General features: G+C 47.1%; 1 protein-coding gene across 1 annotated transcript in view; it reads left to right on the top strand.

Annotated features, from left to right (window-relative positions):
• The window catches only part of CACUL1 (CDK2 associated cullin domain 1), a 375,285-nt gene that overhangs the window by 220,676 nt on the left and 140,286 nt on the right, over positions 1-14,323 (top strand). The window contains exon 6 of the mRNA XM_078643906.1: positions 13,499-13,588. Coding sequence (XP_078500032.1) covers positions 13,499-13,588 — 90 coding nt within the window. The remainder of the gene's footprint in view (positions 1-13,498; positions 13,589-14,323) is intronic.

Below are 14,323 nucleotides of genomic sequence, written 5' to 3'. Positions count from 1 at the left end.
GCAGGGGGCTGCCTACAGTGTAGTGTTGACGCGAGCGGCCAAGGCCTTGGGCCTGACGCTCCCCATCGCGGCCGTCCTCACTGAGGTCCTTAAACCGCAAGCATGCTCCACTGAGCCTCTACTGCCGTTTAATGAGGCCTTCTTTTGGGCACTTGGTCCAAGCCCGCTACAGGTCAGCCTGTAGCTAGGAACGTGGCCAGACGCTACCGCCCGGCCCCGGGCGACCCTTGCTTTTTGTCCACCCATCCCACCCCCGTGAGCCTGGTCATCCAGGCCTCCACTTCGCAGACCGCGTTCCCGACGGCTCCGCCCGATCGGGAATCCAAGAGGTACGAGCAATTAGGAAAGAAAGTGTTCTCGTCCCTGAGTTTGGGACTGCGGTCAGTCAATACCGCATGCCTCTTGGGCCGCTACACCCACACTAAACTCGCCCAAGCCCTTGCGGAGGGTCGAGATGCAGCGCGCTATTCCATCCTGTGTGGGCTGAATACCACAGACTCACTGGGCAGAGCGATGGCAACGACGGTGGCGGTTCGACGCCACGCCTGGTTGAGGTCCGCCAACTTTTCGGCCGATGTCCAGGCCACACTTCTGGACATGCCGTTTGATGGCCGTCGCCTCTTTGACGCCAAGGCAGACCATGCGCTTGAGCGTTTTAAGGACTTCAGGGCTACGGCCAAGTCCTTGGGCCTCTCGGCCCCACGCCAGCAAATGGGTGCCTTTCGAGGCCAAGGAAGGGGCGCTCCCACACGTGCTGCCAGCCACGCACCGCAGAATGCTACACAGCGCGGTGGCGGCCGTGGAAACCGCCGTGGCGGAGGTCGGGGACAACGGCGAGGCCAGTCCACACCTTCCCCTGCAGGACCCGCCTCAAAACCCTCCTAGTCCGTGCTTTCAGGCCCATGTGACGCCAGTGGGGAGCAGGGTTCGCCATCACCTCTTCCACTGGCGCACTGTCACGTCGGACAGGTGGGTGCTGCAAATCGTCCGAAGGGGCTACTCCCTCCCCTTCGGGACGACCCCTCCAGCCATGCCACCGCAATACCACCGCGTGTCGGGGGATCACTTGAAGCTTCTGCAAGAGGAAGTTACGGCCCTCTTGGCCAAGGGGGCCATCGAGCGCGTTCCTGGGCCAGAAGTAGGGTGTGGTTGTTACTCCGACTACTTTCTGGTACCCAAGAAGGGCAAAGGGGTCCTACGCCCTATCTTGGAACTACGGAACGTCAACGGCTTCCTCCGGAAGGAGAAGTTCAAGATGCTGACTTTGGCTCAGGTCGTAGCTGCCCTGGACCCAGGAGACTGGATGGTAGCATTGGACTTGCAGGATGCCTATTTCCACGTCCCCGTCTTGCCGGCCCACCGGCGTTACCTGTGGTTCATGGTAGGCCACGAGCACTTTGTTTACCGTGCTCCCCTTCGGTCTTACCAGCGCCCCACGGGTGTTCACGAAAGTGATGGCGGTGGTCGCAGCTCATCTGCGCAGGTTAGGGGTTTTAGTCTTCCCCTACTTCGACGACTGGTTGTTGAAGGCGGGCTTGCCCCAGACAGTCGTCAGCCACCTCAAGACTACGGCCGATCTCCTGCACCTGCTGGGGTTCTCCATCAATGTGCCGAAGTCACACCTGTGTCCATCTCAGAAGCTCCTCTTCATCGGACCGGTTCTAGACTCGGCGCAGTTTCGGGTTTATGCTCCCGAACAGCGGGTTCGGGATATTCAGCCTCTGATTCCGATCTTTCAGCCTTTATCCCGAGTCTCGGTCAGGTTGACGCTGCGGCTTCTGGGGCTGATGGCCTCCTGCATCCCTCTGGTGCATCACGCCCGGTGGCGGATGTGGGCTCTGCAGTGGGACCTGAAGTTTCAGTGGGCCCAGCATCAGGGCAACTTGTCAGACCATGGCTTGATCTCGGAGAGCGCTGCAAGACAGTTGCAGTGGTGGCTCACGGACCGCGATTAGGTCAGCGGCAGATCCCTCTTCCTTCCCCAACCGGAGCACGTAGTTGTGACGGACGCGACCCTCCAGGGCTGGGGGGGCGCCCACATGGGAGAGGCGGAGATCAGAGGCCTCTGGTCTCTGGCGGAGTCCCATCTCCACATCAACCTTCTGGAGCTGCGGGCGATCCGACTTGCACTGAAGGCATTCCTTCCCTCTGTCAGGGGAAGTGTAGTGCAGGTGTTCACGTACAACACCACCGCCATGTGGTACTGCAACAAACAGGGCGGGGTGGGGTCTTGGACCCTATGCCAGGAGGCTCTGCGCCTCTGGCAGTGGCTGGAACATCAAGGCGTGACCCTGGTGGTTCAACACCTGGCAGGTTCTCTGAACGCCAGGGCAGACGAACTCAGCCGTCTGTGCATGATGGATCACGAATGGCGTCTGGACTCGGATGTGGCGCAAGGCCTCTTTCAGCAGTGGGGAGAGCCTTGGTTAGATCTATTCGCCACAGAAGAGAAAGCGCAATATAATCAGTTCTGCGCGTTGGAATTTCCAAGGCAGTACTCGCTCGGAGATGCTTTTCGTCGCGAATGGAGTTGCGGTCTATTGTACGCCTTTCGCCTATACCACTTCTGCCCAGAGTGCTGAAGATCAGGCGCGACCGGGCCAGGTTATCCTTGTGGCTCCTGACTGGGCGCGAAGATATTGGTATCCAGAGCTACTCAGCATGTCTGTCGATCTCCCGATTCGTCTGCCTCTTCAGGAGGACCTTCTGTCGCAGCAGCAGGGGACGGTCCTCCACCCGAACCTGTCCAGTCTCCACCTACAAGCTTGGAGATTGAGCGGCGACAGTTGAGGCCATTTGACTTGCCTCCTGAAGTCTGTAATGTCATTCTGGCAGCCAGGCGTCCCTCCACAAAGTCGGTGTACGCCTGCAGGTGGAACAGATTTGTGGCATGGTGCACAGCAAAGGCTGTGGATCCACTCTTTGCCCCCCCTTTCTGAGGTTCTCCTCTTCCTTCTTTCTCTTGCCCAGCAGGGCTCTGCTCTGGGCACTATCAAGGGCTACCTTTCTGCCCTTTCCGCTTTTTTAAGGCTACCTGATCAGCCATCTTTGTTCAAGTCCCCAATTGTAAATAGGTTTTTGAAGGGCATCACACACACGTTTCCTCCTGTTCCTTTCGTGATGCCCCAGTGGGACTTAAACCTTGTACTTACTTATCTAATGTGTGCTCCCTTTGAGCCGCTCCATAACTGTCCTCTCCGTCTTCATACTTTGAAGACTGCTTTCCTGGTTGCCATCACCTCTGCCAGGAGAGTGAGTGAGATCCAGGCTCTGTCTTCCACACCTCCTTTCCTCTCTGTCCATCCGGACAAGGTTGTGTTGCGGACAAGACCCTCTTTCCTGCCCAAGGTTGTCACGGCCTTCCACATTGGGCAGTCCATCACCTTGCCCACCTTCTTTCTGCCTCCGCATCCCTCGAAAGAGGAAGAGCGGCTCCACCGTCTGGACCCAAAACGTGCGCTCTCTTACTATCTGGAGCGCACAAGCCAGTTCCGGGTGGATGACCAACTCTTTATTGGTTACATGGGCGCTAAGAAGGGACGGGTGGTGCACAAGCGGACAATCTCTTGGTGGATCATCTTGTGCATCCAGGCGTGTTACTCCTTGGCTAAGAAGGAACCTCCTGTTGGGCTGAGGGCTCATTCCACTCAGGCCACGGCGACTACGACTGCCCTGGGCCGAGGAGTGCCCTTGCAGGCCATTTGTCCGGCAGCTACGTGGGCCTCGCTGCACACATTTGCAAGACACTACTGCCTGGACAGCCAAGTCCGGAGGGATGGCTTCTTTGGCCGTTCCGTCCTCCAGGACTTTCTGGTGTGATTATTGGTTCGCAGACCCACCACCGGGGTTGGTATTGCTGGGGTATCTATTCTAAGATAAGGAATCTATCACTAACGTGTCTCTTTCAGATGCACAAGTTACTACTTGTGTAACAATATATCTGTAAGAGACATTAGTTAGTGATAGATTCCTTACCGACCCACCCATCCTCCCCGGTCTGAGAACCGATATCTAGGGTTAAGGTCATCCCCTTTCAGGGCCCTAGTTTCATGGCACCAGTGTTGGTTCTATCATGGCTCTGCGTATCTGGCGCAGAAAAGCTGTGCATCAGAACTGACGTCAGCGCGCGAGGGCGGCGTCTAAGTACTCCGGCGATGTCATTCCGATGCCGACGACAGCCGCGGATGACGCCTGCCGGCGCGCAGGGGTATTGCTGCGCAAAATTTTCCGGATCCAGTCTGACGCCTGGGGATATTCTAAGGTAAGGAATCTATTCTACGGTAAGGAATCTATCACTAACTAATGTCTCTTACAGATATATCGTTACACAAGTAGTAACTTGTGCTTCAGCAGTATATTGGGGGTTAACGAAATCTTCCCAGTCCTAGTTTTAAAGTGTCATACAGCCTTTACTCGATCATATAGTCCCTTCTGCTGTCAAGTATTTGTGGGACATGGTTCAAATCCATATTTGCTTAGTTCTCCAGTAAAAGGGTCCTATGTAAAGAATAATTAACTTTATTTACACAATTTCTAAATGCTTCAAGTGCATCCTGCTGCACGTTTTAACTTGGGACGTAAAGCCAAGGAGAATGTTATCTCAACTTTATAGTACCTTATATTATGTAGTGTCCTCAGTTTGTTGAGTTGCCTGAGCCCTCTAGAGGAGAGCTTTGTTTTCTAGAGATATTGTACCAAAATTGACCAGAGGAAAATTTGCCAGCACCTCTGTCCGGAAAAAGCTTTGTAATATTTGCTTTCACCCATTGCTGTGTCATGGTTCATTTCAGCTGTAATGTCACTTTGATACGACTATTAATTCCTTTCTACACACCCCAAAAAGAACACTCTTCTGAGAAGAACAGACACCACGAAGTAGGTTAAATGGGGGTCTAGCACTGGCTCACCATGCTTTTGACAGCGAAACCTTTCACAATGTGAGGAAAAATACGTGTTTGATCTGCATATCTCAGAAGGCATTAATGCAGATATGTCAAGCCTGTGAACCACATGTCAAAAGGGTTTTAATTTTCACTTTGACGTGTACATCTTTTTTAGATTTCAGCTACAGACTGCTTTATCTGTGTGTTGGCAGACCTATAGTTTTTAATTTATAGTCTACACTTAGGCCCTTATTACGAGTATAGGTGCTTTACTTTACTTTACTTTACTTTATTCGGTTAAAATTAATAACCATAAAAGCATACAGCATACAAATTTCATTTACAATAAAATATAGTTTGGAAGACATAAATCAATTTTCCCTGTGGACAGACAATAAGGAGTCAACCCATCAAGGTAGATTTTGCAGGTTTAAAAAGGAAACAATTACAATCGAGGAAGTAAAATGAGTGAATATGAAACTAAATCTAAGCTATGTAAAAAAAGGCACATAGGTGACATCAATTAAGATTCATTAAATTTGACGACGCAAAAAAAAGTAACTACGCTTATTGGATGCTTTCAGATCGCCAAATCTTAGCCATGAAGAAGGTCATAACGATTATAGGTGGGTATCTTGTAACTACTCGTTACGGGGCCCCTCCTGCTCGCCCAGTGGTTTTCCTCTACGCTCCATCTTGTGGGGGGCAAATACGCGGTTCTGGGATACAAATCGGACAATTCTCTTGTTGCTATGGGCCCGTCTCCTATTTGTGAGTCCCAACTACGTAGATATGGGATGACCTGGTTGTCCCTGAAGATAACAATTACCAGATCTCCAGCCATGTCCTTAGGACGGGAACCTAACCATCCCACCCTTCTGACATTTAAAATTCTTCCATCGATATTAGATGGAAGGGGTCTATTCTTAGTTAACCAAAATTGTACTTTAGTTTTGAGGTCCTGATGCCCTTCAGTTTTCCCGTTTGTGAGCACCGGTACTCCAGAGAGGACGCACACATAAGGTGCTGCCTCTGGTGGTAGATTTATACAATTAATTTTCCTACGCGTATTGCCTTGGTTAGCAACTGACCCCTCAGAGCTCGTGGCTATTTTGGACGGCCCTGCTCTAGCGGCAGATCTCAGTTCCTTTGTCGATGTTTTGGTTACTTCCTTGCTATTTGAGGCTAGTAATATGGAATCTAGTGACCGGTTTTGGGCAGTTTTACTATGTGCAGTAGTTTTGAGCATATTGGAAGCAGCTGGGCTCTGCGGTTGCTTGCTTAGCTTGATAGATTCTTCTATCATCATGAGCTTTTCCCCAATTCTCTTGATCCTTTCTATGAGCGGGGATAATAGGGTTTTAACCAGTTCTTCAAGCTGGGCCAAAAGATTGGATGGTAAAGTGGATACAGAAGTTTCCAGTATTGGACTTGCATTGAGTGGTTCAGGTGTGATGGTGGCATTGACCGAAGGTGGACGTAAAATCAATTTTGGATGTTTTGCTAGACTCCCCCTGTGTTCCACACCTTTACGCTTTCTGTTCTGGGGAGGGACCTGGGAATGCGTGATCGCTTGAGTGTTAGCTTTATCTATTAATGGGGATGGAGTTTCCAGGGGACTTTTATTTGGTTGGGGATATTTACTAAACTCGGGGCTTCTATTTTCCATAGGGCATGTTAGGGGACTCAATTGCTCAGTTCCCTGTGCTGCTAAGAAGTACCTGGTGTTACAAATTCCATTTAATTCCCTCAGCAATAAAGAGTTCGATGAGTCCGTTTGAATCAAGGGGGATCGTTTGCAGGACATAGTTTCTGTAAACAAACTATGTTCTGCTCTCTCAATTGCCGATGTTACCCTAGTCACTTCATAGTCCAGAGTCCCCTTGAATGAACCCCCCAGAGAGAGTGTTTGTTTGGAGGCCCCTTTAAAAGCCATGGTACAACTAAGTTATAACCAGTAATGACATACACGAGCCTATATCGGTCCAATAGGTATCTTAATAGCCAATAGGTAGACCATTTAGAGGAAGCAGAAGTGTTCGTGGATAGTCTCTAGGTACGCATACCTTAGTCCATGTCCTTTTTCCCCCAAAGCCAAGGGGGGTTGCCCGACCCGACCTCCTCTGGCCTCTGACGGCCACAGACGGCCCGCGCTCTGCCTGGGCTCCTCCCGGCGCCGTCCCCGCGAGTCCGCGACGCGGAGGATGCTGTGTGAGTTTAAGCGCCTCCGGGCGCGCTGGAAGGGAAGTGGGCGGTACAGTCCCCCGAGGCAGGCTGGGGGCTGTGGTTTTCCCCTCTCCGCGGCCGAGCGATGTAATCTGCACGGCGGCGGGGGAACCACAGCGTCAGGCCCCCAGCAGTGATGTCCGCAGGAAAGGAAGCCCTGTGAGCCTCGGAATCCGCCCCTCGCAGGTGTAGTGCAGCCCCGCTCCTCAGTGGATGCTGTGTGAGTTTAAGCGCCTCCAGGCGCGCTGGAAGGGAAGTGGGCGGTACAGTCCCCCGAGGCAGGCTGGGGGCTGTGGTTTTCCCCTCTCCGCGGGCGAGCGATGTAATCTACATGGCGGCGGGGGAACCACAGTGTCAGGCCCCCAGCAGTGATGTCCGCAGGAAAAGGAGCCCTGTGAGCCTCGGAATCCGCCCCTGGCAGGTGCTATTTATGGCACCTGATTACTAACTTTACCACGGGTACGTTCTTTATCGGGTGTGCAAAATGGCACCAATTATGAGTTTCTGGGGAATAACTTGTGGATTTTGGTGTTTAATACACTACAATCCTAATTGTACCGTAAATACTGTAGACATTTCCCCTTTTAAATTAAGTTTGACTTGCCGAAATGCAATAAAGGTTGAGGTATTTAACACATATAGTAATTATTGATTGATTAAATTCATTAACAAACAGGGAGGAAGAGGGTCTAAGGGACGGTTTAACGACCCAAACAATGCTACTATCCCTAGGAGCAGTTACTTCAACAAAAAATAGCAAGGGGTCAGCTAAAATGCAAACTAAGTTAAATTCCTATAAGGTGAAAAGAGGGAAAAGGGGTGAAACTAATAATGTGTTATAAAAATCACACAAAAGGTCTCTCGTCTCTGTGAAAAGATTCCCATCAGTCACCACTCGGATCCGCCCTTCATCATCTGGGATCTTTCCCTCTCGGAGGTAAATTGTGAGACCCACTGTGGACTGGCAGGTGGTTAAAGCCTAATCCTACATGTGGTGCCCAGTGTGAGGAGAACACATGATGTATAGTGAAGTGACTGAAAGCAGTGCTAAAAGTGAAGTGCAAAGTGAAAATGTGAAAAAAACTGTAAAATTAGGTAAAGAAGAGAAAAAATATATTTATTAGGATTCTCTTCGATCCTAAAATTAAGAAAGTGCGTAGTGGTCTAAACAAATAACCACTAATGAAGATGGAAGGTCGACATGTTTCTGCAGACTAATAAGATCCACGTGGTATCTAGCTGCTTCATCAGGACCATTAAAGCTACTGCTTATAAAGAAATTAGTGAAAAAGATAAAATATCACCTGAGATTTAGTGATAACATCCTTCTCCTGACTTGATAGTTCAAAACAGGATGTCAATCCATCGCCGACAAAACTCACATATAGGGAAAAAACAAAGTGCATAGAAAATTGAATATAAACCACTGTATTGAAACAAATCTTTCTAACACAGCGTGATCTCATTGGTGACGGAAGTGTGGTATTTTTCATATACACATCATACACACCCGTCAACAGCACAAATATTATAGCTGCTCACTTACCAATTTGGCAGGAGAGAAAAGACCCACCTCACCTGGCTACAGCGCAGGTAAAACAGGGCACCGCTCTAAGTAGCGAAAAACAGATAAGCAGGAAATTAGGACACCCAAGGTATCAATCCATTAAAAACACAGCCATCAAGTCAGAAATCCATTTCGAGAAATGCACTGTTCGGTGTTAATACAGTGCTACCACTTTGTATTGAAACTTAGCATGATAGTGTGACATCCTTATTCTAATTGCCACCGAAATATTTGTGCGGGAATTGAAGTATATGGATTCACATGCATCTATTTAATGAAGCCCTTCTTAGTGACTGCCAGGGACTGTTCTCGCACGGCAGTCAAAAGGGTTGAGTTTAGAATTTTCAATTTTTAGAGGATAGTTGATAGCGTATATTTAACTCATGACCGCATGACAGCCTTCCGCCTCTGAATTTATGGCGTACAGGACACACTCTACAAAGCCAGAGTAGGCAGACAGGCACGTATCCAGCGGTTATGCACAGCCGATGTTCCTACACGCATCTCTCATATCTCATTCAATCATATGGGAAGAGCTCTTGAGCACAAAAGATTAAGCGGGTCGTGCTTGCGCTTACCTTTCCGTCGGTACCCCAGGCGTCCCTCTGGGCTGTCGTGGGAGGTACCGACGCCGCGCCCAAGCCCGCATTATATTTCCGGTTTGTCAGCGTACACATGCGCCCGAATGACGTCATTGACACGCGACGCGCGTCGGATCATGGGAGAGGTAGTTTCTTAGAAAAAACTACTCATTCGTGACACTATTCACCCATTTATCAAGCGCGATCAGTGCGACAGTTGTTTAGGGCATTGCGAGCAGTTTCTTGTGTCTCGTACATTGCAACGATTTTTATAATTGCCATTTTCGCGGGTGATTTATGCATCCAGAGGGCCCTGAATCAGATTTTGATCTTTAACCGGTGTGTTTCTTTACAGAAAGCCTAACACCAAAATGCATGTATCTATGCCTTGGTTTGGTATAGGAATTAGGTCTATAATAAAAGATTGTTGCACAGAAAATGTCAAATGTTGTGTCCAAATGTTCAATTATACAGGAGATGGGCACGGCAGACAGCACACTCACAATTAGAGATCTCTCTAAAGTATATATCTAGTTATGTACTGTCTTGTCAGTCCAACGTACATACTTCTAATTGTTAGAAAGGAATAATTGTAGATGCCATGTGAGTTGGTGTAATAGTATGTAATTGGGCTATCATCAATCTGACCCAAATATCCCTTATACCGATCATGTCGACCGACATTGTCATTATCATTGTTTAGAGTGACATCCATGGGATGTCCTCATTGAGGCCCACCTTATCAGACTTCAGTTTATACACCCATCTTTGTTCTTTTTTTAATAGGAAACTGCTGATGTCAGTTATATGGGGTGGGATCATAGGTTGTTCAATAATAGTCCATTTAAGATCTGTGGGTGTATGTAGGGATGACTACACGCAAAGTTAAAACAAGAATTTCAGAGCACAAGAGTTCTATTAGATGTTGTAAACAAGCAACGAGACTGACCACACATTTCATCGAGGTTGGTCATTCACCCACAGATCTTAAATGGACGATTATTGAACAACCTATGATCCCACCCCATATAACTGACATCAGCAGTTTCCTATTAAAAAAAGAACAAAGATGGGTGTATAAACTGAAGTCTGATAAGGTGGGCCTTGCACCTTGTTTTTTTCCCTATATGTGTGTTTTGTCGGCGATGGATTGACATCCTGTTTTGAACTATCAAGTCAGGAGAAGGATGTTATCACTAAATCTCAGGTGATATTTTATCTTTTTCACTAATTTCTTTATAAGCAGTAGCGTTAATGGTCCTGATGAAGCAGCTAGATACCACGTGGATCTTATTAGTCTGCAGAAACATGTCGACCTTCCATCTTCATTAGTGGTTATTTGTTTAGACCACTACGCACTTTCTTAATTTTAGGATCAAAGAGAATCCTAATAAATATATTTTTTCTCTTCTTTACCTAATTTTACAGTTTTTTTCACAACTTCACTTTGCACTTCACTTTTAGCACTGCTTTCAGTCACTTCACTATACATCATGTGTTCTCCTCACACTGGGCACCACATGTAGGATTAGGCTTTAACCACCTGCCAGTCCACAGTGGGTCTCACAATTTACCTCCGAGAGGGAAAGATCCCAGATGAGGAAGGGCGGATCCGAGTGGTGACTGATGGGAATCTTTTCACAGAGACGAGAGACCTTTTGTGTGATTTTGATTAAATTCAACCAAATGTAATTTTGACCCATGCGTAAACGGGGGTTTACGCACAGGTTGGAATACACTGACCAACTTCAAATTAGGCCCTTAGGGGTCAGATGTATAATTGTAGCAGTTTGCGAGTCCTTAATAGCGATTTTTAGAGAATCTCTATTAACGACTCGCAAAATGCTATGTAGCTAGAAATCGCAATAATAATTGCGATTCCTACATATTCCTTAATTGCGAATCGCACATTGCGTTTCACAATTAAGAAATCCTTTCCCATTAATTTCTATGGGCCAAGAGACCCCTAGGAATGAATGGGAATTGCATGCACAATTTGCGAGTGCCCAATCGGTACTTGCAAATTGCGCATGCAATTTCAAGGGTTCGAAAAGGACACCCTGTTACACCCCTGAAAAGTGCATGTGTGCACATGTGGCGCACATACATGCCCTAAGGGCATGTATGTGTGCCACATGGCACTTTGAAAAAAGCAAAAAAGTGCTTTTTTCGAGGAAATCGTAAACTAGTACCAACTTGAAGTTGGTGTTAATTTACGATTCCTTACAGCAATATTGCAATTTGCGATGGCTACTAGAATTGCATTTAGGGAATCGCAAATTGTAATTCTCTAAATGAGTGCGCAAAATAGGGAATTGCAAATTTTGCGATTCCTTATTTTGCGAGTAGGTTTTTCATTCATACATTGCACACAGCTAAATTGTGATCGCAAACGCTGAAATTTTGCGAATTTCAGCGTTTGCGATCGCCATTTAACTTGATACATCTGGCCCTTAGAGTGGGCCCCCTGCCGATGATTGAATGTCTTTGTTGTTTATATTTGATTTGACGGGTTTCCTCCCTATACTTGTTTGTCCCGCCCTGGAGCGTGTTGGTCTGTGTTCAGATTTGATGGGGTCTGTTTCATAGGTGTTTAATTCACATGTTAACATGTGAATAAAACACCTATGAAACAGAATTTATGACGATTGAATGAATTCAGTTCTTGAGAATAGACTAACCTAACCTGCCTTTCATCTTTGATTAAGTTTGGACTATTCCATTCACTGGAAATCACGCTGTGTACTTAAGGGACGTAGCCCCTGGGGCGGCGCTTATCTTCCAAACTAAAACTGTTGGCATGCATCAGTGCACCTGCATACGCATATCTAAAGACATGCATGTAAACATGTCATGATGTGCATGAATTGGCGTTGATCTGTAATCTGTTTTCTTAAATAGAAAATCCATTGCAAATTTGCCAGCCATGTGTATGTATGCCTCTTGATGCCCATGGCTAATTTGTTTTTCTTTTATCAATTCTTTTTATTTGTTTTAAACAGTGTTACAATTCATGCCAACTCATCATTTCACTTAACACGCAAGACATTTCACAATACAGCGGTGACCCCTTGATAACGGCACTTTCAGGTATATTTTCGTCCGGGTCCTTCTCTATTTCTGTCCCATCCTGCTAGTTCAGTGGATGGGGAGATGCAGACTTCTCCTCTCATAGTTCCATTTTCCCCATTTCTTCCACTTTTTAGGGCAGCCCCTATTTTTGAAGACCTTCTCTGTTACCATACATTTATCCTTTTCGCTCGCCCAGTTTCTCATTGTTGGTGGGTTCCCAACCCCCCATTTCATAGCTATACTAAGTTTGGCTAGTGTAAGCCCCAGGGAATGTGGCTAATTAAAAAAAAAAGTCACACCAAGGGCAGGATTACAGAAGTGACCCGGGGCAGCAACTGGTGTTAGTGCCCGCTTTGCGCGTCCCTGGGGCACTTTGGTATTACAGAAAGGGTTGCAGATGCTTGTGCAGCCCCTTCTGTAATACTGATAGCTAAATGTGCGCCAGTGCTATCACCAGCGAGCGTTCGCTCATTTGCATGGGGGCGTGGCCCCATTCAAATGAGAGAATCCCTTTGTTTCTTCTCCTTCGCTGTTTTATAGACGCGGGTGCAGAGACAAAGAGCTTTTCCGGAGGCTCACTGACAGTGCGCAGTTTGTGTGTCTTCGATGGCACACCTTTGCAGGTGGGAAGGGGGTTCTGTGGACCCCCCAGACATCCCCTTGCAGGCAGGTGCAGTCATTCACTGCACCCGACTGCAGAGGGATCTCTCTCCTCTTGTAAAAGTGTAGGCGGGTTGCCGCCGGCACAGTGAAACACGGAGCCGCATCTTCAAAGCCACTCCGTTTATCACTTGAATGTGCTGACCCCAGGGCGCACTTTTCCTGTTTGCACCCTGCGCACCTGTTTTAAGGTGTGCCGTGCCGCAAACTGGGAAAGTGTGCTCTATCTGTAATAGAGCCCCATGAGGCTCTGCTTTTTAGAGCCATGACCTATTGGGTTTGTCAGTGCTTGTTTATTAAAGTATAAAAATAGAGGAAAAAAATGGTGCTTTGATAGTGACATTGTTGAGATATTGAGTATTTATCAAGTAAAAAGTTTTCATTATGTACCAGTTTCACATGTGAGTAACTTTTTCTTATCGGTTTGTTCCATGATGAATAACACTTGATCGAATGAAACAGTTGACTTTCTGAGATTACAGCTAACTCTTTTTTTGTTCTTGTTTCAGCTTTACTGTTAGATGCTCAGTCAACTCCTTTCCAAATAACCCCTTCGACTATGGCAAATATTGTGAAAGGTCTCTATACACTCCGGCCAGGTAATCTCTTTTTTCAAATTTTGTTTGCCACTTTTATGTGCTTATGAGCCCCTGATTGTATTAGACAAAGGGCACATTGGAACAGTCATCCACAAGTGATCTATGTATCCTACTGGTTGTGCAACTCATTGCATGTGTTGCGCATCGAAGACAAAATTATCTTTTGTACCATGTAGTGAACAAGAAATGCAGAGATGTATAATTTCCACGCTGTATAGTGCTTACCAACCACTATAGTTCTGTTTTTTTTCCTTTGCGCTTTTCCACCAGTTGATTTTGCTTGTAGATATCTGAGAATTGTATTCTTGTAGCTCATATTGTAAGCCTATGTTTCTGCTTAAGAGTACAGTGATGAGGATCTATTCTTCAATGGATTCTATTAGTGTTAGGATACACTTTCAGGTTTAGCCACTTTTTTTTTTCTTTTTCTCTCATATGGGGGTATGTGTAGTTCCTATCAGCTGTTGGCACTCAAGAAAACAACAATGCAATAGCTAGTATAGCGTTTCATACAGAGCAGGCAGGGGCTTTCTGTATAGTTGTGCAAATTGCTGTTCTTATGAGGGAAACCATTACAGTGAATTTGAATTTAAGGGTATTTGTTAAGCGCTCGTTTACCTAGCGGTTTCATGGCACTGTGGGGGAGAAATCCTGAGTCAGGTGGCAAAGCAGTTTAGATGATAAAAGCCTGTGAGAACAAAAGAGTTTTCAAAGTGCTGCGAAACTCCAGGTAAG

The sequence above is a fragment of the Lissotriton helveticus genome, chromosome 5_1, assembly GCF_964261635.1.
Source record: "Lissotriton helveticus chromosome 5_1, aLisHel1.1, whole genome shotgun sequence".
Taxonomy (NCBI): domain Eukaryota; kingdom Metazoa; phylum Chordata; class Amphibia; order Caudata; family Salamandridae; genus Lissotriton; species Lissotriton helveticus.
The sequence above is the reverse complement of the archived record's forward strand: the minus strand, read 5'-3'. Positions and strand labels throughout refer to the sequence as shown.